The sequence below is a fragment of the Labrus bergylta genome, chromosome 9, assembly GCF_963930695.1.
Source record: "Labrus bergylta chromosome 9, fLabBer1.1, whole genome shotgun sequence".
NCBI classification, from domain to species: Eukaryota; Metazoa; Chordata; class Actinopteri; order Labriformes; family Labridae; genus Labrus; species Labrus bergylta.
Window position 1 is genome coordinate 20,628,927 of NC_089203.1, and position 23,394 is coordinate 20,652,320.

General features: G+C 40.7%; 1 protein-coding gene across 2 annotated transcripts in view; it reads right to left on the bottom strand.

The window, feature by feature from the left end:
• enox2 (ecto-NOX disulfide-thiol exchanger 2) overlaps window positions 1-23,394 on the bottom strand; it is a 123,310-nt gene that overhangs the window by 77,927 nt on the left and 21,989 nt on the right. The window contains exon 3 of one of the 2 annotated variants that reach the window (XM_029278574.2): window positions 20,950-21,030. In XM_029278574.2, the coding sequence (XP_029134407.2) occupies window positions 20,950-20,992 (43 nt within the window). In that variant the 5' untranslated portion in view covers window positions 20,993-21,030. Of the gene's footprint in view, window positions 1-11,324; window positions 11,593-20,949; window positions 21,031-23,394 lie in introns of those variants that run through there. The other variant, XM_065958716.1, reaches the window with a different exon arrangement.

A 23,394-nucleotide genomic window follows, 5' to 3' on the forward strand; every position in this document is an offset into this window, starting at 1 on the left:
GGTAAAACTGCCCACTCCTACCAGATTTGTGTTGAGTCCCACAGGACCTGCTCCCAATGCAGCCCTCTATTGTCAATGCTCTATACTGAAAAAAAACAAATAGGGAGATTATGTTGTGTCTACATTTCCTGATACTTTGTTTGGCATTAACGTACATGATATTGCTTTTTGGAAACCCATACACCAATAGACCTAGACTGCTAAGCCTTGCCAGTCCTGACAAAATTCTATTTTATATGCACAATGTATCACTTCATTAATTGTTTTTTTTTTTTTTCAGTTCACGGGATCAAAAAGTGCACATATAAGGGAATTAGATTGCATTGTACTTTGCATGTAGATTTTTTTCTGCGTCACATGAATAGTGTCATTGAGCGGGGTCTAAGAAAACACACAGACGGTCCTTCTGTGGTAAAAACTCACTAATGCATCAAATTCATGGCTAAAATCAAATCCCAACCAATCCACCTGTTTGAGAAACGTTTGGCAAAAACACCACGCCAGCTGTTGTAGGACATCATGCGGTATGAATATGGAACATTTCCAGCCATATCTTTCAATGATTTTTGAATGATATTTCAATGAATACTTCTATAAACTGAGAGGGATGATGTGGTGACAAAGTGGGATTCTGATGCTTGAGCTTTCAGAAGTCCCATAATCCATTTAATACTTGCATAAAACAAACAGTCATGATGTCCAACAATTAGGATGAGGGATAAATCCTAGCTGAGAATATTCTGCTCCAGGGCTTGTCACGATATCATCTGCCATTAGACGTCTGGACAGACGCCACATCTAAATATCTGTGACCACCACAGTGATAACATCCTGGCCGAGCTCCCTATAAAGAAACAAGGAGTAAGTTGAGTAAACAAGATGATTCCCTCCCATTACCAGAGGGACTGCAGGCTCTCCTGTCTTTCCATCATTAATTATCGGGTCTTATGAGAAGATTAGAGGAGAGAAACTAATCCAACAGCATGACTCCACTGAGCAGGCCTCCCCTGTTTAATTATCAAAACAGCCAAAAAAAAATTGAAAGCTCATAGATCATATGAAAGGACAGCTCCGGAGGCTACGATCTGGCTCAGACTGGCTCTACTCTCTCTCTTTCTGGTCTCTACTGATGCCACCCACCCAACCATCAGTCATTACAGCAGATAGACTGTTGTCAAAAAGACTGTGTCCCTTCATGTTAGTAACAGTAAAACATAACTAAAGAGAGCATGTGAAGTAAGTCTTTACTTTAGAACATTATGGGCATGGTTTGAAATTTTTTTTTAATTGATTTGGAGGAAGTAAGTTTAAAAATTCCTGCCTCTTTGAAAACCTGTAAAGTGTCTCCTTAGTCTCTCTGTTACACAGAGACATAATCACATCTGATGTCAGAAAGACACCTGATTGTGACTAAATCAAATTAATCTGTTGGTTTAAATCATCTTCACTGCGAGAAAGCATTTAAAGTCTCTCTGGTGGCCTTCAGAAGGATAGTTTATCATTCTCCTGTCTGACATTTTCTTGCTGAGGCAACTCAGGTCCACACCCAAACAGATGCTGTAGATAAACTAGCATGACATTACTGACATTTTAAGGGACAATTTATCAATGGGATTCAATGAAAACACGTTGATAATGTATTCTGCAGACACCTTGTAAATATTCCTCATATTGAGCAGAAATATATATCTAGTTTATTTGGGGAGGAATTTCAATGCTGGATTTTAGGTAACAATATGACTGTGCCAACCTTGATAATTACATCAGATTTGGTTTTGTAATAGGAGGAGAGAAAGTTTTAGTTTTTAAGCAATAAATCGATACTATACACATATTTTGAACAAATGAAATTCTTAAATTACCACATGATTTTCTTACTGACTTTCTTAAAATCAGTTAAAATAATAAAAAAAGATCTAAGTATACATGAGACTAATACCTTTATGAATGTCTTTTACTTAATCAGACCCCAAACAGCAGTTGAAACAGAAATTATTTTTTTCCCCCTTTATCTATAAAATGTTTATTTTTGGCTTTTTTTGTCCTATTTGTGTCATATAGTCCGTGTTGACTCGTTTTTGCAGAGTCACTCAGCCTGAAACTGTATTTCTGTCCCAAACTATTATGCTTTGTAAATTACTATTGCATAAGAAAGCATTAAATAAAACTTCTGGCTAGAAACTGAAATGAGGAAGAAACTGGTGGAGTTTTGAAGAGAGCAAGAATGACTCTTTGAGCCGGGTTTGAGTGGAGAAGGAAAAAAAGGTTGACAAAGATAACAGCGGAGAATATCGATTGAGTTCATATCTCCAGTTAGAACCAGGGGTGTCGCTGGGTGATCCCCAGTATCCCCGATGACGACCGGGGATCTCCCCATTTAGAACGCTATGAATGACTAGCTACCTAGCTAACTATAGCCCTTGCTCTCTCCACAACTACAGCAGTTTCTCTTCCTTCTCCACAGTCAAGAAGAGCCACACCTTCCTTCGCTTCCTGGTTGTGTTTACTAGTTCGGAGCCTCCTGTTTGGTGCCAGGGAGGTTTTTCCTATTGGTTTTTTGATAATCATCACATCATTAAACAGCACAATTTGCGTAAGACAAGACTAAAGACCTGTGATAATATTTGATTGTAACGCCAAGACAATATAAAGTCTGCCTTAAGATAGCTCTGATTGAGTTTTAAGACCACCTTATACCAAACAATCGCAATCACGGGAGCGCATCCAAACTCCAGCATGACTCTCAGAATTATACTCCGATGTTCAAAATTTGTCCTCGACCTTGAAATCGCTTGAAAAGTCGGTAGGTGTAAGGCCAGCATGAGCTGAGCTACACTGAGCCTTAGTGGGTTATCCTTGGAGCCTGGACCATTTTCTCTGAGCACAGCTTTGGTTCAGAGACCACACTAACAAGCTAAAGCTCAATGCTCATAAGATGGGGAAGCATTGTTGATGCCCACTAGAGGCCTGAAAAATGCCTGTTGTTGGTGCAGCTCTTAAATCAGACACAATAATTAATCTTCATATTGATCTTCCTACCTGACTTCTAACGGGACAGGCACAGAAAGCCAAGAAGTACGCTTCAGACCAAGGAAGACAAAGGAAGATTTTCTGTTCCCACCCAGCCTGAAAACACACACACCTCATCATGCACCTCTCTGTGAGTCAGTCGAAATTTTATATTTCAACAAGGGAGAAAAAAAACAGAAAGAAAGAAATGGATATACAGAATAAATGGTTTAGAGGCAGAATCTCCACATTGAGCACTGAAATAGAACAAGATAAACTTAAGGAAGTGTTCATAAGATGGCAAGGTCAAAACAACGAGGAGGACAATTTCAGTAAAAGAAAAGAAAAAAGCTACAGTATGTAAATGTTTCAATCAATTTACACCTAAAGCAATAATATTCGACAAGACCTAAATACAGGTTACATGATACGGAGTCTTTTCTCTCCCTGTGTTTCTCTGAGACCAAAGGACAGCTCAACATCTCTGACTCTCTCTCCTGCACCAGTTTCAAGTTACAACCAAGCCCCACTCTGACAGCCTGCCCACCAGTCTCCAGTCTGAAATATTACCCATAAAGCCCAGTGCCACAATAAACCCCGAGCCATGGCTGATTTGTGAATCCAATTACCTCCATGTCTGTAATGGCTGTGTTCAGTGCCATGATATTAAGTCAGCTGTTGTCAGCATATGTCCTTAAGGCCACAGCTTCCACAAGGAACCACATTCAGCATCTAGGAACAGATCATCTCAATAACCGCCTTAATGGATTGCAGAACAGGAAGATAGGCTGCAAGAAGCCCCTCCAAAAAAAGTTAAGTTTGCTGGCATGAACACAGACGAATGGGTCAAAGAACATTAAACGACGTATGGACGTGTAGTTACTGAGAGGACTTGCTGACAGAGATTCCTGGAAAGTAATTGTTCTCTGTGTACTTGGGCACCTTTACACCTCTTATGTTTTAGATGCTGTAACACAACTCTGCTGACAGACCAATTACCTTAAACAGTGAAACATTCAGTCTTACAAATTATGTCAAATGATTTTATATCTCGACAACATCATTAAACAAGGTCAATATCTGCAAGTATGAGCTTATTCCACATTTATATGCCTCTGTGTGTTGATAGGCTGATAAGAAACAACAAATTGTAAAAATGCAGATGATATGGTTGAAGCAGTGTCACTATTGCATACTTGTGCCACAAAGAGTACTGGCAGTTATTTTTTCTGTAGTAAATTGTGCAGCGATATAGATACTGAGGAACAAATCAAAACAAATCTAAATTAAGGACTGTCTTTGTCTGGGATAGTTTACAAATCAGAGCTGACTAGAGATCACTGACTTTAAACAGAGACTTTGCAATTGCAAGAGCGATCTTAAACCCCTCACCTACCAGGATAATCCGGGTAAGGAACTTTTAGTGTAACTCAGCACAGGCCAAAGTCAAAATGTGTTTACCATGGATGGCTTGATCTGGCAGTCTGTAAGGGGCTAATTACACCTGGATGGACAAAATAAACCAGGGTTGGTGGCTAACTTAATGTGTTGATTACTTTTTGTTTGATCTTTGGTCTCTCAAAGCTTTCAACTTTTTGTTTGAAACCCTTTTCATATAAAGCATGCAAACCAAATGACAGCCACAGACATGTAGCAATGTTACTTTCACAGTTTTCTCGGAGCGCCTGCTTTACATTATCCCCCAGAGTTTCCTGACACTAGCCTGAGGGCTGACAACGTAATTTGAGCATGAGCTGCAACTATTAATGGTGGTTTCCTAAACAGGGTATAATGAAAAGCAAGAATGCTGTAGTACGCTTCAAGGAAACAAGACTAATGATGCACTGAATGATCAGATTCAGGCATATCCACTCAAGATAGTTACGGAAATGTTTTAACCAAGAAGGTTAATCTAGAAAGTCGTAATTGCCAGCTGGCTTTTTGAATACCAAACTGTGAAATCTGTGGACATTTGACTTCACAGCTGCCGTCTGGCTCCTGTCGGAGGGGGGGTCGTAACCTTTTTTTTTTTCCACTAGTTTTGGTTATATTTTTAGGTTCCTATATAGGTGTTTCATCTAATTGATTTTAGTTTGTGAACAAACGACTCTGCTCACTATTTGAGTGGATGTGTGGATGTCCTCAATTCATCCTTTGACCGTGTCACTGAGCGGAGTCTAAAGATCACCTAAAGCCTGGCCTCAGCTGGCATTCTCAAGCTCCAAAATAGAACAAGCTATAATTCAAAGAACATGACTGAAAAGTACACCCATTCCCTGGTCAAAATGTTACTCTAGGGTTGTATCATCCTATAATACATGCTGACCTCCCATTTCTCAAAAAAAGAAAAGCTACAAATATTGGCCAGTTATATGTGCCGAGTCCAGAAATGGCTTAAATTTATTCAGCAGCGGAGATCTATCTGCACCAGGCTTCACGTAGTAAACACGCACATACAGGGCTTCCTTTGAGCTCGAACACAGAACCCTTCAGAATAGTCCCAATGACATTTGAGATAGGTTTTTTCTGCTTTGGTATGAAAGAATCTGCACAGTGGGGATCTTTGAGAGTGAGTTTGTTGATGTAAAATGGAAAAAAAAACACCACAAACAACATTCACCACAAACATGTGTTAGCAAATGGAAAATTATTTGGTGACTCAAATTCTTCCAACTTTCATTCCACAGAGGGAACACTTAAAGATTCAACACGGTTTAGAATATGGACTTATGAGTCTTGCAAAACATGCTATACCCACGAGCTAAAGAAAGCACTTTCTTTAATTCACAAACAAAATGCCCCCACAAGACAGAGCATGCAGAGAACCATGGTTGCTCTTTCCCTCTCCCCAAAGTAAGAGCCCCATAAATCTTGCCTTGCCTCTCAGTCTCTGTTACAGTGGAGTGATGGCTGCCTGCCAGACAGGCAATCTCTGTGGACACCCTGTTCTCTGGTCATGACCACTGAACCACAGTCTCAGCTTTCTCCATTTTCTCTACAGGGAAGTATTCAACATATCAATGTTTGGGGGAACAGCATTCAACCAAGAGGGCCAACTCTAGCACAGACATATATCCATATGACAGCAGAAAAGGTTTAATAAATGTCTTGAAGTATCCTGTATTAAATTCAGGTTCCCCGCAAATAAATCAACAGTAAATGCAAAAGCCGATTCTTATGATATTTAAGAAACTACACAGTGCAACTTCAAAATAAGAGTTAGATTTAGTGGCTCCATTTATCATCCAGTGCTAAGGCAGAATATTTATTGTAATACAATCCCAGAAGCAGCAGTGGTCTCAGGTAACTCCAGAGATGTATCCAGCAGTAGTGTCCAACATCCCACTGGTGATCCATCACATTGCAGGCTGTGCTACTTCCAATTGCTTCTCTTGGCATGAGTAGTGAGGGGAAAAAAATGCCACCATAAAACAAAAAAAAACTAAAAATATCAGGTTCACCCAGGGAATCCACATTGCTGGGCAGTTGTAATACTGCCATGAATGTTTTAGAGATGTTTCAACTAAGTAGAACAGACAAGGAGATACAACTATGCTTACGTCTGCACAGTAAAGTGACAGCTGTGGTGTCCCTCATTACTAAAACACAAACATAAGCACAAGCCCAGAAGGTTGGTCTGGATGTTGCTCTTTAATTTTTCAGTTGTAGAGGTCTGACTGTCAGATATGCTTTCAAGGCTGACATTCTGACAGTTATTCTGTAATAACTGACAGTCACCCAGCTATAAGGATATCTATAATAAGCTAAAAGTTCCTGAAGTGTATCACCCAAAACTTTCAATGTTGTACTTTTCTAATTAAACACTGCAGATAAGTGGCAAAGACTGACAAAGTAAGGTAGGCATGACGGAATTTAGTAATTGGACAAGATGAGTCTGACTTTTATTCCGAATCCTGCAAGTCACATTCAGCTGAGAAGTCCAGATCCACATCTTATTTCACAAAAAAAGCCAAAAAAAAAAAATGAAGGCCTGCATTGCTTGTAATGAGAAAAACGAAGAAGATTGTAACTAAATGATTACATCTCATTTTAAAGACATTAAGTACCCAAGTTAGTTTTACAGATTGATGATAACAATGTAGATGACTAATAATAAATATCTGGGGCTTTGAGGGTTAAAAGTGCAGAAAGGTTGAGCAACTCTCCAATGAGCAGTTTAATTCAGCTTCATCAAACTTCTCCTTAGTCTCCTGTGCTCAGATGGACTCTCAGCAGGGTTCAACACTGTAGCACTGCAGACTGAATCCTGTCTCACACACCGCCCATACACAGCTAATGCAAGACAAGTCTAAGGGCTAACTTCATCCTTCATGGAGTGCTTAAATGGTTCAAGATTCAAGGTATCTTTATTAGTACCCCAATTGTTTCGCAAACTGGAGATTCAGTATTTCAAATGTGCTGTTCTGAGTCCTAAGCTCCAGCTTCAAAGTTCCCTGCGTGGCTGTTTGTCAAATAAGTGATTAGAAATGAAGAGCTCTGACAGTGATATGGTTCGGGCTATGGTCAGTTGCCTTCAGGCTGCCAGGCTCTCTTACTTGATAGATGCTGCAGTTGAACTGCTGCCACTGCCAACACTGGTGATCCTCACAGGGATCTCTCACACAAGCTAATATACTTTCCTTCAACATGAACACACTTCAGACTCACTTTAATGCTGTGGATTTTCAAAAGCTGAACAATTAGACCAAGTCAAATTGGGTTTCTGCAGGGCATATACAAGTGAGCATTAAACACAGGAATAAACAACAATCATTACATTACATTAGGCTGCCACACGGACTTAGGATGAGTGGTGAGGCACTGAAACAATCAAGCTATTGCACCAACAGTCTTAAAAACCAGCCTGACAGATGGTGTGCCAGCATGGTAGTACCACATGACAGGAAATAACTTGACAATAGAAGCCAAGCATCTTGTAAAGTAATTTGAGGAAGCATCTTTCCATCACTTTTTCAACAGGAGGTATTTGTAATGAATTGCTGTTGTTTTATGATAGAGAGTTGAGGATAAAACTGTGTTTTTCACCATGTAATCTATCAAATGAGGATCACATAGTTAGTACTATTCCAACATGGCATCCAGTTTGGTAGTATCTACTACAACATTTTTCTTCAAGTAGCCGAGAGCTGTGGAGTAAGGAGATACAGAACACCAGTTTTCATAGACGTATAACTGATGTAACTATTTTCCAAAGACATAATGTTAATAGACTTGATGTTAATAGACTTGATGTTAATAGACTTGAAACATGTCTGAATACCAATATGGGGACTGAGTCATTGAATAGCTGTGGAAGTTTGTCCCAGATTAAACAGACACCACTACTTTTTCTTTCAGGTAAAGTGCTTGAGCTTGTTTTAGTTTCTAGTGATGATGGATCTCCCCTCTGTTAATTCTGGGGCCTATCGCACCAATAAATTTCCACTTAATTGTGCTCTCAGTGAGGTGGCTGGTTTCACAAAAACTGTTACAATGACTCAAACTATCACTTGGTTTTCTGCATTTTCCGTTTGTCTTCGTCACTTTTTTCATATTGTCATGAACTCAGCAATTAAATTTGAGTTTTAAAACTGCCATATCTCCCAGAAGTACAGAAGTCATCTCTGTATTCTGTCTTAATTTGTTCTGCAGCACTCCCATAATGCCAAAGAAAGCTGAAATATTTAAGCTTCTTTTCAAGCACCTTATGCACAACCTTTAAATCTTTCCTCTCCAACACATCGGAGTAAAGAGCTCCCTCCCTTTACACCATTTTAAGCAATCTGAGGACACTCTGCCAATTGATCAGAGAGAGGGAGTGCAGTGTAGAGGTAAATGGCTGTCACAAGGCCTGATGGAACTTTTCCCTCTCCCAGAGGTGCACCGTTCAATCGTCAGGTGACCAGAATCGGCCAATTTTCAGCCTGACCAGCAGTGATCGGTGACTGTATGGTCCTCACAAGTATAGCCAATCCGGGGCTGATCACACACACACACACACACACACACACACACACACACACACACACACACACACACACACACACACACACACACACACACACACACACACACACACACACACACACACACACACACACACACACACACACACACACACACACACACACACACACACACACACACACACACACACACACACACACACACACACACACACACACACACACACACACACACGAAATGCCAGGGTACCACACAGCTGCTAGCCGCAACATTTCACAAAGTTTGGAATAGTTGGCCATAGACACCCGACATATAGATAAAAGCCCTGGATTGAAAGTAACTCTGCGAGTTTGTCCTGTATGGCACAGCCTAGGTTAATTTTGTTTACTCAACACTGTGGCCGGAAGGCAATACTGCCAAAAAAAAAAAAAAAAAAAAACCTGCATATGGCAGTTCGCAGATGATTTTTTTCCAACCCTCGTCAGCGTCGACTATGTCCTGTCCCGGCTGCATTAATCCTCCACGTCTGTATCACGGTGCATCAATTAAACGATTAATTTCAACGCTACTAATTTAGAGGACTAATTTCAAACATAGCATTTAAACATCTTTATTTCTTTGTAAAAAAGGTAAAAAAAATATCGGTACTTCACAGCAGAAGTCAAGGATCAAGAGACAGGTGCCTTTGACTATGCTGGAGGGGGAGACCAGACGCCACATGTGAAGAACCAGTTGCATCAAAGCCCACAGTACCTATACCTGACACAGACATGCTTCCATTTTAAAAAAAAAACATGTAGCTTTCTGCATTCAGCACATTAATCAATGCTGAATGGGAACTCTGAGGTGGGGCACCTGCCGGATCATCCTTGATATATGCAGGTAAACAGTTACCTGTCTGAGGTGCCCATCAGCAGAGGCGAGAAAGCATTGAGCTACTGGAGGAAAAACAAAGACATTTGTTTGCACCTCTCTGCCCCATGTAAAAGTGTTGAAGGTGAGCTCTTGTTCAGTTTAGCTGGAAAGGTGAGAGAAGAAACTGACTCTGGTGACAAGGCAGAGATGCTCTTATTGTGAAAAAAAAATCTGCTACTTATCTTGGAATCTTAGTGACTGAAAAACAGCTAAAGGTGCCTTTTTATATTCTTCGGTTTCCTGTTCCACTGGATTTCCTTTCAAACAGAACAGATACTAAACTTTTGTTTTTCAAGGATCCTAAAAGAAAAAAAACTGTTAAACTGGTGCACTTTTTAAATTTTTTTTTTTAGATACTATAAAGAGAAATAAGTTTCAGGTTCGGTTCTTGCACTTTCCAAAGTAAAAGAAATATTAAGAAGTTCAATGATATTAGTTGTGTTGTTAAAAAGTTCTGTTGAACCTCATTTCTTTGTGGAAAAGTGACTTGTTTGATACAAGTCATAAACTTTAAGTTCCCACATTAGAATAAGGGGAATAAGAATAGCTATAATAATTGCAATGACAAAAAAAAACGAGGTAAATTTCCCACAGAAGAAGCTGTTGAGCAAAGTGCCAGAATAAAGCAGAGTAAGCAGGATAATCTAAGATTTCAGACATTATCCGAGTTTAATTACATCCTGTGTGCCCAGAGAAAATGCCCCATCCTGCTGTGTGTGCGTTCTGGTGACTCATGGATAAATGAAAAGGAAATCGTAAGAGTTGAAGCAAACACACAACTTATCGGCTATATATAAACAACACGCGAGCACCCTCATCACAGGCCAATTCATTATTCTGACTGATTCATGTATTTTATTCTGTCTAAATATGACAGAGCATGAATTTTAATAGCAGAGACGTAGCGTTACGCAGCGGAATAATCTGAAAACTTCATCCATACAGAGCTGCAGTAAAGACGGCTGTCGGTCAACATAACAATAACCACTCGTTCCTATAACAGCCTACTTTCTGCTCGCGTAAAATGCGCACATTTCATGCCTGTCATATCACCATAACGCACACCGTTACACAGCAAATAGCCTACTGACGAATAGGCTATACGAACAACCCTACCACAGTGGAGAAAGGCAGCAGAGGTCTCTTCATGCGGTCTTAAAAGCTGGTCGGCTATACGCCCGTCAATTAACACGCTGAGAATATTTCATAGTGTAGCCTATTATTGTTTAACTTGTATCAAACAACGAATAGATACGATAAATACACGTGACAACAATACCCTGTGGGGTTCAGTGATATATTTTAGCCTGCGGCAACACAAAACGGACAGTCGGTGGGTTGTGTGCACCCAAAATATAACCTTTTAGCGTTTAAAAAGGAGACCGTTTGAAGAAACAGCGCATGAATGATACAACTTGAAACACGTAGCCTACCTGTGTACTGCAAGAGAAACATTGTCCACAGATGATGAGCTACGGTTCCTGTCGGGTACCCTGCTTTAGGACGAAGTGTACGAAGTAGAAATATATCCTTGAATGGAGCACCGGGTCTCTTCCCTTTGACAGCCCGCTCCGCTCTGCAGACAGGACTGCATTGAAAGCAGCCAGGAGAAGCGGGACCTTGTAGCTACAGCAGGAGAGCCCGCCCTCGCGTCGACGTGCCCGCGCTTCACGACAGAAGAAAGTTCGCCTCCCGTGCACGAAGCGCGCAGGCGAACTGTTTTTGGCTGTGTTAAAGGGCGGTACAACATCCTGTGACTAAACTCCTGCTTCTTTGACACCGAAGGCGGACTCAAGCACACGGGTAAACTGTCCAAGAAGGATGTCAAAGCAGATCCACTACAGCTCAGGCACGGTTTTAGCGAGTTACTCTAAGCGAACAAGCGATCACCCACACATGAACCAAGTGCCATATATCAATATCCTAAAATATAATCTGAAAAACATTCTTTTAAGACAACTTCTGAGATGCTGCGAATCCATAAATGGCCTATAAGGCGAGGTATTTTAATAGAAAGAAAACTTTGAGAGCTGTGCTTTCCTGTTGGTGTCAATCTGTAGCTGCAGTTTCTATAGACGATGGTAGAGGATTTCTTTACTCAAAAGGAGCATTCAAGCCAAATTGGCCTCATGCTGTGCAGTGTGCATTATTAAAATGTTAAAAATGATTGAGAGCATGAACAGATTTGGTTTGATCAACACACAGCCAACACATGTTTAGTCCAACCTCTAAAAAGAATCTTCATAAAAGGAGTTTACATTTCATAAAAGATCGTTATGCAGTGTCCTTTAACAGAGTCAGAAAATCAGTCTTTTTTCTGAGTTACTGTTTTTCTGGCATTAGGAAGGTGGATGGGTTCACATACGGTTAGGGAAACTTGGTTCATAAAGACAGTCTAATTTAGGAGCCCTGCAAAAAAGTCCAAATGAATGATTCAGGTGTCAAACATTAAGAATGTTTTCAAATATTTAGCCCTACATATTCATAAGGGATATATAGGCTGGCTATATACATACACACACACACACACACACACACACACACACACACACACACACACACACACACACACACACACACACACACACACACACACACACACACACACACACACACACACACACACACACACACACACACACACACACACACACACACACACACACTCTTAAAAACCATCTCTGCTTTGGCAGATTGTCAACACATTCTAATCCACAATGTCAAAAACAAACACAATGGAAAGGGCACACTTCATGTATCAACAGCAGTAACATTACAGTCTCTTCACTGATCCTCACAGATGATATGAAGCTTTCATCTGTTGCTATTTTAAGTCTCTCCATTATTTTAACAAAGGCACTGTAACTGTACTGTAACACTATATCCCTAATGAAGGTAATGAAGGATTTACTGCAAAGCTGCTGTATTATTAGTCTAACTTATGGACCCTTAATATGGCAACTCACTGTGTGTAGTTTAAAAACAGGGCTGGTACAAAACACACACAAACAGGAGCTAAAGCTGAGGTCACCTTGTTCTGGTTAAAAGGCCCCTCTCTGCCCCTCCAATAAGTCTGCTTCCACTGCCATCCCAAAATGACTTCAAAAGCTAAATAAATAAATATATTTACCAAAGGCCAGAGTGCTGTTCTCCTTTTTCACAAACCTCAAAAGGTAAAGTATTTCTCAATCTCAAGTCTACTCTGACGCTACAAGAGCACTTTTCTACAAACTGTGTGTTGGAATGATTCAAAGTTGGGTCATTACTTTACTGTGCCATCATCTGTCCAACAATACCTACAGTCACTGATATATAGTGATACAAAAGCTAATAAATCAAACAAGTTTCAGTACATTTTATATGAATTCAACGCTTTTAAAATCAAACTAACCAGCAGACTGACCTGAAGACTAATCAAGGATAAATCTCTTTTACCTCTGCAAATAATTCCTGTTAATATGTCAAAAGGATTACAAAGCAATTTACATTTAGACTTTAAAAAACCTTGGAGGGCTGTTGCATAGTTGTTTGCACCTCTATGACTTAAAACCTCTCTGACTTAAAACCAATCAGTTAATAGCTGATGTGTCTCATGAACAAACATCAATACTAACCAATTTCTTGAACACTTGAAGTAAAGGTAAAGTGAATGTTGTGATGAAACTACCATACTGTTAAACATGACAGCCACTTCAAACATGATTGTAGACACAAATGCAGCAGTTATGTCAAATATGCAGGTCCTCCAAGTGAATATGAGGCTGGATTGTTGGCCTTGATGGAGGCCAGAGCTGTTAGAGCGCCCGTCTATGTTACAATGGGGATTCTTGGAAAGGTGTGAGAAACTCGACACAACTAGAAAGGCACCCAGAGATTAGAGACCACCACCAAGATCATGAGTCAAGGGTTCTATGAAATGTAAATGTACACGCACAACATGTACATATCTAGAAATTCGAGAAACAGTTCCATATCGAGAGAGACAGTATTTTCAGCCTGGAGTTCCTTAGTGATCATCTACTTTCAAGGTTGTACAAGTCGAAAACAAAGCCACCAGCTGATTGTTTGCTATTTTGCTGTCCATGTTTCTCCAGAAGAGACTTAATGATGAATAAACAGAGTTATTTTTCTCAGCAGAATTCAATTACCCCTGTCAGCCAGTAGTAATGAGTAACAGCCAGTGCATGCTCTCATTCAATTTCAGAGTCCATCCGTAAATAATGTTGGTCTGATGTCTTGATTTTTTTCTTTTATAACAATGATGTTCTTTCAGCAGTCTGCTTAGTGTAGCAAAACATTCATATCAAACACTAGTTTGACTCTGTGCCTCAGCAGATGAAGATGCCCTTAGTTTGCTTTCATGGTTTCATATAGGAATGCAATAGTTATGAGACTTGACAGCCATCTTTAGAGATATAATCTCACTGTCATGAGAGAGCATACAGTAAGTCACACAAGTCATTCTAAGCTGCAAGATTGAACCATATCCCAAGCAAAAACAATAATGCAACAAGACTGACTCACTCACAATGGTTTAGTTGACACCGATATCCTTCATAGATGGAATTATTGATATTTAATTACTGCTTTTTAAAATGGAAGCTGGGTTTCATTTACAACTTTATTAAAATTTTAACAAGACCTTTAAGAGACTGTCTTCCTCTTCACTAGCAATTTTTTAGACTTTCTGCTTATAACATTTTTGACTATTTGTCCTGTGAGATATTGGAACTGTTTGTCTGCCTCTATTGAGTAGTATGCAGCACCACTCACTCCTGTTTTCACACTGTAAGAGTGCAGCTCCACGTTGTATCAAAATGTTCTTTTCAGACAAACAACATTGTTCAGGTGGATGCTCAGAGAGGAAGAGAGAAGATTCAGCTCAGCAGATAGTTTAAAGTGATTGTAGTGGTATTTCTGGTCTTCAATTTTGAAATCATTAAGTGGAGTTTTTGTAGCTCATGCATGAGTAGAATATGTCATTAACTCCTCTGCCCTCTGTAGAAGAAGACAGCCAACACAGAAATGTGTCCTGAGGTTGGGGGACATCCCTGTCTTTTGCTTTTCACTGGTTATCTTTGACCTCTATCTTTCTTAATCCTCCCTTTTCTAATTACCTCTCCCATCTTCTCCTCCCCTCTCCTTATCCCGCACCCCTGCCCCCTGACTGATGGTTAGCAGATGATCATCTGGACAGGAAAGGTTGCAGTGACTCCCCAGCTCGTTATGACACCTCATTAAGAGAGCCGCACAGTGTCCCAATTCACGTACTGGTGTGTTCCTCCTTGGAGGAATTTAATGAGTTGAGGGGGAGTGATAAGACACCATAAAAAGCTGGATCCAAAGTGTTTGCCACAGTTTCCAGAATGATCTGAGAGGAGGGAGTTACTGGTGGCGGCAGCATCTGTCCTGGAAACCGAAACTAAGCTCAAAAGGAGGACAGGCCTTGTAACTAGAGAATTTCCCCTCAGCATTAATATTGATGGAAATGGGTCTCAAACAGAGTGCAAAACAACTGTTAACCCTCCTGCACTGCAACAATGTTGTTAACAGCCCTCGCTGCCCCACCATCATTCACAAACAGAGATTCACTTGACTCAAACACCTCTCGTGCGTTTCAGCCACAAGAAGAGGTGATGATGGATTGTGTTTGTTTATTTGGCAACATAAGTTCACTGTGTTTTATTGCTGAAAGCCCTCTGATACACGCAGCAGCATGTTTATGAGAGAGAGAGTGGGCACTGTGGTACATTTTTGGCAGCTGAGGTTTGTAGCTAGCTGGTTGGGGATCCTGCCACCAAATGTGTCATCAGCTTCCCACAGGTATCAAACTTCACTGAAAGTCAAGATTCACACAAAGAGAGGTTTGTCTTACCCCCAATCCCCAAAAACCCCTGTTCAGCTGCGATCCGTCAGCGCCAGGCTTTTGCTCCGTCGGACGCCGTGACCCACTGGATCCGTTTCTGGAACGTGAGTGCAGCCATGATCAGCTGTACACACATCACAGAAGAACTACAAGATCACGGGGGATTAAAGAGAGAAACAACATGTTGTTTTGTCTTTCTGAGGATATGATCGTGGGTCCGTATATTGTGTTTTACGCTCTGTGTGTTTCATTGTCTGACTTCATGTCTGTGTTGTCATATTCTGTCCAGCTCGACGCGTGCCTGCAGCATACTACGTCGATAAAAATTGACATTCAGCGTATTGGAAACGGAGCAGAGCGTAGTGGCGCTGGTGGAACGCTCCTTAGACGGACCGCGTCGCTCGCTGTGGAAACACAATGATTGACTGGAGTGGCCTGGGAACTACGGTGTAGTGCGCTGATGGACCGCGGCATGCACGGAGTATGTGGAAATTGGGGGTTTCAGCCAGACTTTTACCTCCCACAGAGAAGTCAAAACACCATCAATAAGACTGAAGATAGTGGTCTAAAGGGGACTTTGGAGGAATTGAAGTGAAAGTTTGGTTCCCCTCAAATTTAGGATTTTTTTCAGTAATCTGCTGAGTTACATGCTCAGCTGCAGTCAGAAATGAAAACAGCCGAAAAATCTTCCTTCCTTAAAACTACAAAATGTCAAACAATACTTTTTTTTATAAACCAGCATAAATTAACATTCTTATTTTCTTACTAAGTATTAGTCACACCATTATTGTCTTGTTCTGCTGGTCTGTCATCAGACATTTGATAATACAAACTGTTCAAAGCACTTTGTTTTATTCTCATTAGAGGAGCATAGATTCTTCTAATCATCATACCAGCATAGATACCACACCAGTAGCATATTTGCTGCTTGTATCGGAGAAACATACACCATCGTGAAAAGGTAAACTCTCTCTGAATGTTCACCTCGTATGATAGTTCAGTCAATGTGATTGGTGGCCAATTGATGGTTTACTCCTCACAGGAGAAGGGTTTGACATGTAAAACAAACAAATCTATTGAATACCATTTAAAAAGGTTTGAAGGTACAAAGGAAATGGCTTGACATGCATGCTAGCATTTAGTTTACACTCAGAGTCTTTGTTTCCTACTAAAGCCTAAAACGGAGGGGTTATTTTTCATCTGATTTCATTGATATGTCATCAGATCCAACCTTGAACCTAGATCTAGTGTTTCAGTGAAATGTTGGCTGAATGTATTATTGCATCTCTTCCTGTTGCAGACGGCTGTGTAGGGGGGGTTGATGTGCTCAGAATTTAATTTGTTCATCCGATGCTGTGTGCTCGGTGGAGGCTAAAGCAAATGATCCACTAACAAAGGTTATTTTTGTTTTTGTTCATACAAACCAGAAGAAAATGTGTCCCACAGTGAAGAGACTTTGGCCTTAAGTCAGAGTTTAATTAATGAAGAAAGAGAGAGAAAAACTTGACATCTTTAACATCTCACACCTTTTAGCTGCACAACAATCCTGAGGAGGAAGAGAGGAGATTGTGAGATTGTTAAACCCACCAGAGGAAATTTACTCGATGGTGTAGAAATAGAGGGAGAAGAAAGAGAGCGAGGAACAACAGAGAGAGCAGACCAGACAAGCAGGAGGAGGAAAAAAGGCCAAGTATCAGACAGAGCATTCATTATCACCTGACTGACCTGCATATTGCTCTGCGTGAGAGTAATGGGAAAGGACACACTCATCGGCTGAAAAGCCAGCAAGAAAGGCGCTTTTTATCCCCCTCTCTCTCCACACTCTTCAGTAATCTGTCACTTTCTTACTCAGTTCAATTTCTATCCTCAGACAGTGTGCTGCAGGAGCCCACTGTGTGTACTAAATACAATAACAGCTCAGTAATTGAAGGCTTTATGAAATTAATGTTGAATAGCCTATATAACAGTTGTTCTTTAATGGCTAATTGTTCTTGATTAGAATATTTGGCACTTATTTCAAATAATTGACCATTTTTTGTATTGTGCACATCAAGTGCATATTATACATAGAGTGGCAGGAAACTTCTAAGAGACAATTAAAGAACATTATACTTCCGTTTATGCATTGCAAGCATACTTGCAATGACAATGCTATCATTCTGATGTAAAGCAGATGCAATGGTTACCTTTTTCAACATCTTGGGTTAGTGTGTTAGCAAACTCATATTTGCTAGTTACAAATAGCAAAAGGGACTGCCCAGGGCAATGGCAATGTAATTTGCTCCTTAGAAAAGTGTATAAAAATTGCCTGTAAAAAGTGGCCTTGAGTGAGCGTTAATCCTATAAAAACACCTCTTAACAAGAGAGAAGAGTGAGAGAGACAAAGGGGATGAGTGAGGAAGGTAAAGAAGAGGGAATGACTTTGACAATTTGGCTGGTGGCTGGTAGAAAAAAAGTGAAATTTATAGTTGAGGATACTGACATTTTGCTTGCTGGTCTGCACTTTTTTTAGGTATTCATCAGCCTGTTTACATCAGGGACTAGTTTCTGAACAGCTGCGTTTTCAAAAATATTTCGATTTATAAAATCTAATGTAATTATTTTTCAAATGTTCCCCCTTCTCCCACAAAATGCCTCACGGGTCAGATGAAACCTGCTAGCGGACCAGATTTGGGGTCGAATTTATTATCTGTAAACCATTAGTGTCAGTGCAAGTTATAGTAATCTATCTACTAGCTGTTAAAGAGCCCATATTATGCCCCTTTTGGGGTTCGTATATTTAATCTATGTAACTACGAAAGTATGTTCACGATAGCTAAAGTTCGAAAAAAGTGTCTGTTTTCATGTACTGCCGCTCCATGCTCAGCTCGCTTCTGACTCTCTTTCTAAGGCTCTGAAGTGCCCACGTTCAGAGTCCCCACGTGTGCCAAGTCTGATCTGATTGGTCGGCCTGTCGGCTCTGTCAGTCGCTCAGCCACTCTGGCTCCGAGGGCCGGGGAGCAAAAACCTTAGCACTACTGTGCTACCGCAGGCTACGGCATATCGTGGGCGTGCCACAGAAGTTAACAGGCATACAACATGAGCTGCTGGGCTTGCCACAACGAGCCAATGGGCTTAGATCAGTGATATCACACTGACAAGACATCACACTGACAATTTTTTTTCGAGGGGGGCTAGAACCGAGCGTTACATGCAGCTAATGCTACAGCTAACAGGAGGACGTAGGAGAAGCCGCGTTTCCGCGGAATTTTTCAAATAGATGTGCCTAAACATGCACAGAGAAAACACACTAAAGAGCATATAAAACCAGAAAAAGCATAATATGGGCCCTTTAAAATATTTCAGACAATAACAAACTGGTGGACTGACTTGCCAACCTCTGACAGATGTATAGCCTCTCTAGGAGGCTCGCTTACAAAACAGCGACAAAAACGGCTCCTCCTTACTTTAACTCTCTCATCCAGGTCTACACTCCCTCTCGCCCACTACGCTCTGCCAATGAAAGGCGTCTGATCCAATCTTCACAACAGGGCCCTAAGTCTCTGACTAGACTCTTCTCCTCTGTTGCCCCCCGGTGGTGGAATGAACTTCCAAACTCCATTCGATCGGCAGAGCCCCTCTGCACCTTTAAGAAAAAGCTAAAGACCCAGCTCTTTCATGAATACCTACTAACTTAATGATGATGGTCACGATATTATTGATGATGATGATGATGGTTGTGATGATGGTTTTTGTTTGATAACGGCGACTTATAAGATGGTTTCTATACTGATTAGAGCTCTCAAGAACTGCCGTCAATGTTGTGCTTTGCCTCTGTGCAATGCCTGTCAGCACCTGTGTGTCCAATCGGACTCAAAGCTGATCGTTTGCTCTTACTGACATTGTTCCCTTTTTTCTAGATCCTTGCTTGTGTTGTACTCACTCTCTGATGTACGTCGCTTTGGATAAAAGCGTCTGCTAAGTGAATTGTAGAATTGTAGGAGCATCATTGTCTCCAATGTAGCTGAAAACCGGATCGTTGTATCTGCCACTTATTACAAAAAGTGTCAGAAACTCAAAACACTATAACAGTTCATAACTATTTCAAGAGGGAAACTAATACAATCTATAAATAACTTCAAAACTATGTGAGCGACATATACAAGAGTACAAACTATACTTGAAGTAAACTACACCTCCCACTGAGAGCTCCATTCTCTGCCTGACCTGCTTTCTAAATCATTGGTGAGAAGGATCCACAGAACATTTGCCAATGATCATCATCAACATCAGTCATGCTGCTTGGCGCACAAACAAATGTCCATTGGGACAGTATATAGTTTATCTTGTGCAAACTGAAGTCTAAGTAGGGTAAATATCTTATATTGCAAAACGGAATTTTGACTTTCAAGTATATAAAAAAACGTATGGGTTGAAACTTTCCCTAGATGCCACTAGAGATGCAGTTTCTTTTGGAAAGCCAGACTATTCCTCAGTGCCGTCAGTATCTGACTTCAAAAGAAGACTACTGTATTGGCTTAAGGAAAGTAACCAGCTGCAATCAGTTGCTAACTACTTCTACACAATCCCAATAATTGTATGTATTATTCTTGTTAGCATATCTAGGTTGACAAACAAAATGATGAGCTTCCTCTGACTTTTGTGACAGTGTGTGTGTGTGTGTGTGTGTGTGTGTGTGTGTGTGTGTGTGTGTGTGTGTGTGTGTGTGTGTGTGTGTGTGTGTGTGTGTGTGTGTGTGTGTGTGTGTGTGTGTGTGTATGCGCGCTACTATGTGCTCTCCATGTCAGAATCACATGTGTAGCTCTGAATGAGATCAATAAATTGATTCAAAGGCCTTGACACCAATAACAGCAGATTGTGATGTCTGCACAAAAAGAGGCAGAGGAATACGGGGAAAAACTAGATACGATTATGGAAAAATATTTGAAATCCACCAAGCAGTAAGACAGGTTTAAAGGTTAAGGAAGGTAAGAGGATGAAGATCTGATGAGATAGATTCAAAATAAGACCTTTAGAAGGTGCACTGACTGTGTTGTTTGTGTGTATACAAAAACTTCTTTGTGAAATGAAAACCCAGCAGTTATTAGACTGGCTATTTTTGCTGCCCTAGAACAAAGCCCAGAAACGCTTGAATTTTAAGTACACACAGACACACACACAGACACACGCACACACGCACACACGCGTCTTACCGTTGACTCGGCTTGATCTGTAGTCATTGTACATCCTAGTCATGCGGGGTTGTTGTGTGAAATCTCAGTTTCTCAAGGAATCTGTTTTGAAAACAAAACCAACAAGAAAAAAGTCAGCTCATTCTCTGTTTGTCCAGCACATTGAAACACCACACAAGAGCATGTATTACACCACAATTTTGCAGGCCGACATTTTTCACATTTTAGTCACACAAGGACACTGACCTTGTTAAGAAGGGCTAAAATAAAGGGGCTTTGTCTTGTAAAGAGAAAGGAGAAAAACAGCAGAGAATGTAATTCATCCACTTCTCTTTGTGAAGCAGAAGCCCATCAGAGCCGGAGATGGCTCTGAGGCGAGGGAGAGTCCCATTGACCGCCCTATTAACACTTAAACTGGGTGGATCAGCTTAGAGGAAATACAAAATGCTGCCAGGATGTACAGAGAATTTTATAATACATTTCATTCCACCAAGAGGAGCCCTGAGGGCGCCGTGATGACCAGAGTAATTGGCTTTCTCCAGCTATGATAATCTGCATCAGTCACGGCATGCCAACAGTCTCTAAGGCCACTCAGAAGGTCATAGTGATCCACAAACCTCCCTCTGACTATAGAGACCCTGAGTTTCTATTAAAGGAAACACAAGTAACACATTTATTCTGCATTTCTGGTATTTTAACTTTAATTAAGGAACTCTACCAAGCATTGTTTCCTACACATAGATGTATATTCTGTACATATTTACAGACTTAACAAAACAAAACAAATCTGCACTCACTAGAGAGAAAGACCGAGTGTGACAGAGCACGCTGAAACACTGCACGGATATTGACAACGTCCTGGCCTCACTTAATCCACAGATTTTGCAATGCAAATCTGTGCCCAGAGTTTTCAAATCTGGAAGCACAGTTTAGGACAACATCCCCATAGATTGCAGATTCATGCACATGGATCTGCCAACTGTGGGAACGAACTTGCGGACATCTTTTTAATTATTTCTTGACTGAGCCTTAGGGGGGGCTCCGTGCAACACAACAAAACTCCTGTTTTGGGTTTCAATCCTTTATCACAACAGGAGAGCCTCGCGTGGGGAGGCTTGTTATTCAGTTGTGGCAAAACCAAGAGAGAGCAGAATCACACCATGCAGCAGCAGAGAGGACGCCTGCATGTCCCTCCCATAAGTTCACCGACTGCTCATGTCAAAACTGGAGCTTCTCATGCCTTCATTTTAACATAACTAACTAGTTTAGGATGATTGTTACGATGCAATCATGGATAGGCCTCCTCATACGCAGATCACCCGATGAATAAGGCACTAGCGGCTGCTAGTGTGTGTGGATATGAGAATGGATGGGGAACAGAAGTGGGACAAGCTGAGTAAAGTTGTTTGTTACACAAACTAAAATGAGTGTCAATTCCACTTCCCAGGTACAGCATGGAAAAACACTTCCAGGTATGCTTTTAGTCAAAGTTTGCTTTGATTCACGTTTGGAATTGAATTTACTGTCTCTACATAACACCTAACTAATGACATCAATCATACACAAGGAGGGGTGAAACGATGAGTTGACAAATTTACAAATTTTAGGATAATTCATTGATAGCAATTGTGCACACAGTTGAAGTCAATTAAAAGTGAATAATTACAAACACTCTTGTTTAGGTTACACAATGTTTAAATGTTAGGCTATGCATAATGAATAATAATACTCCCCCTTTCACAGAAAGTGGAACCCTCCACCACTATATCTCATGTCACAGCTCTAGTAGGATTTTAGTGCATCAGCTCTGTTATTCTCTTCCTAACGTGTCGGCTAGTGATAAGATGTTTATCACGCATCCACACCTGTCATGTAGGTACGTTAATGCTGACACACTGAATATGACAGGCATAATAAGCTCTTGGCACACACAAACACATCTTCATGGCAGCTTTAAAAGCCAGTGTGTGTGTGTGTGTGTGTGTCTCAAACTGCTCTTTTCAAGCCACACAACAGATGAGAAGCTCACAGGCTGTAGTTCAACATGAGGAGGGAACACACTGTACAAACTGTGTTACTTTTTTACTAAAAGTGCACCTTTCACCTTCTACACTAATGGCAGTCTGCGTACAGTTATGTTAGAAGTTGAAAGAACCTGCTGGAGAATTTGTCTCAGGTCATACACAGTTTATCATTTAGCATTTGTGATTAGTTGCAAAGCTTCTAGAGGGCGAGTCTTACTTAGGTGGAGCCTATTGAAGGGCAGACAAAAGACAGTCGAGGTTGATGTGCTGCAGATGATCACAAAAAAAACATTTAGGTGAGAATATGGACAATGAACAGCTGCCTCATGTACTTTATTTAGTTTCTGTTAGTGTTCGTTTGTGCATCGAAACCGCCATGAAGTTCAAGGCATGGTTTAAATATAAAAAATGAATAAGTTATAATCTCGCAGGCTTCAGGTCT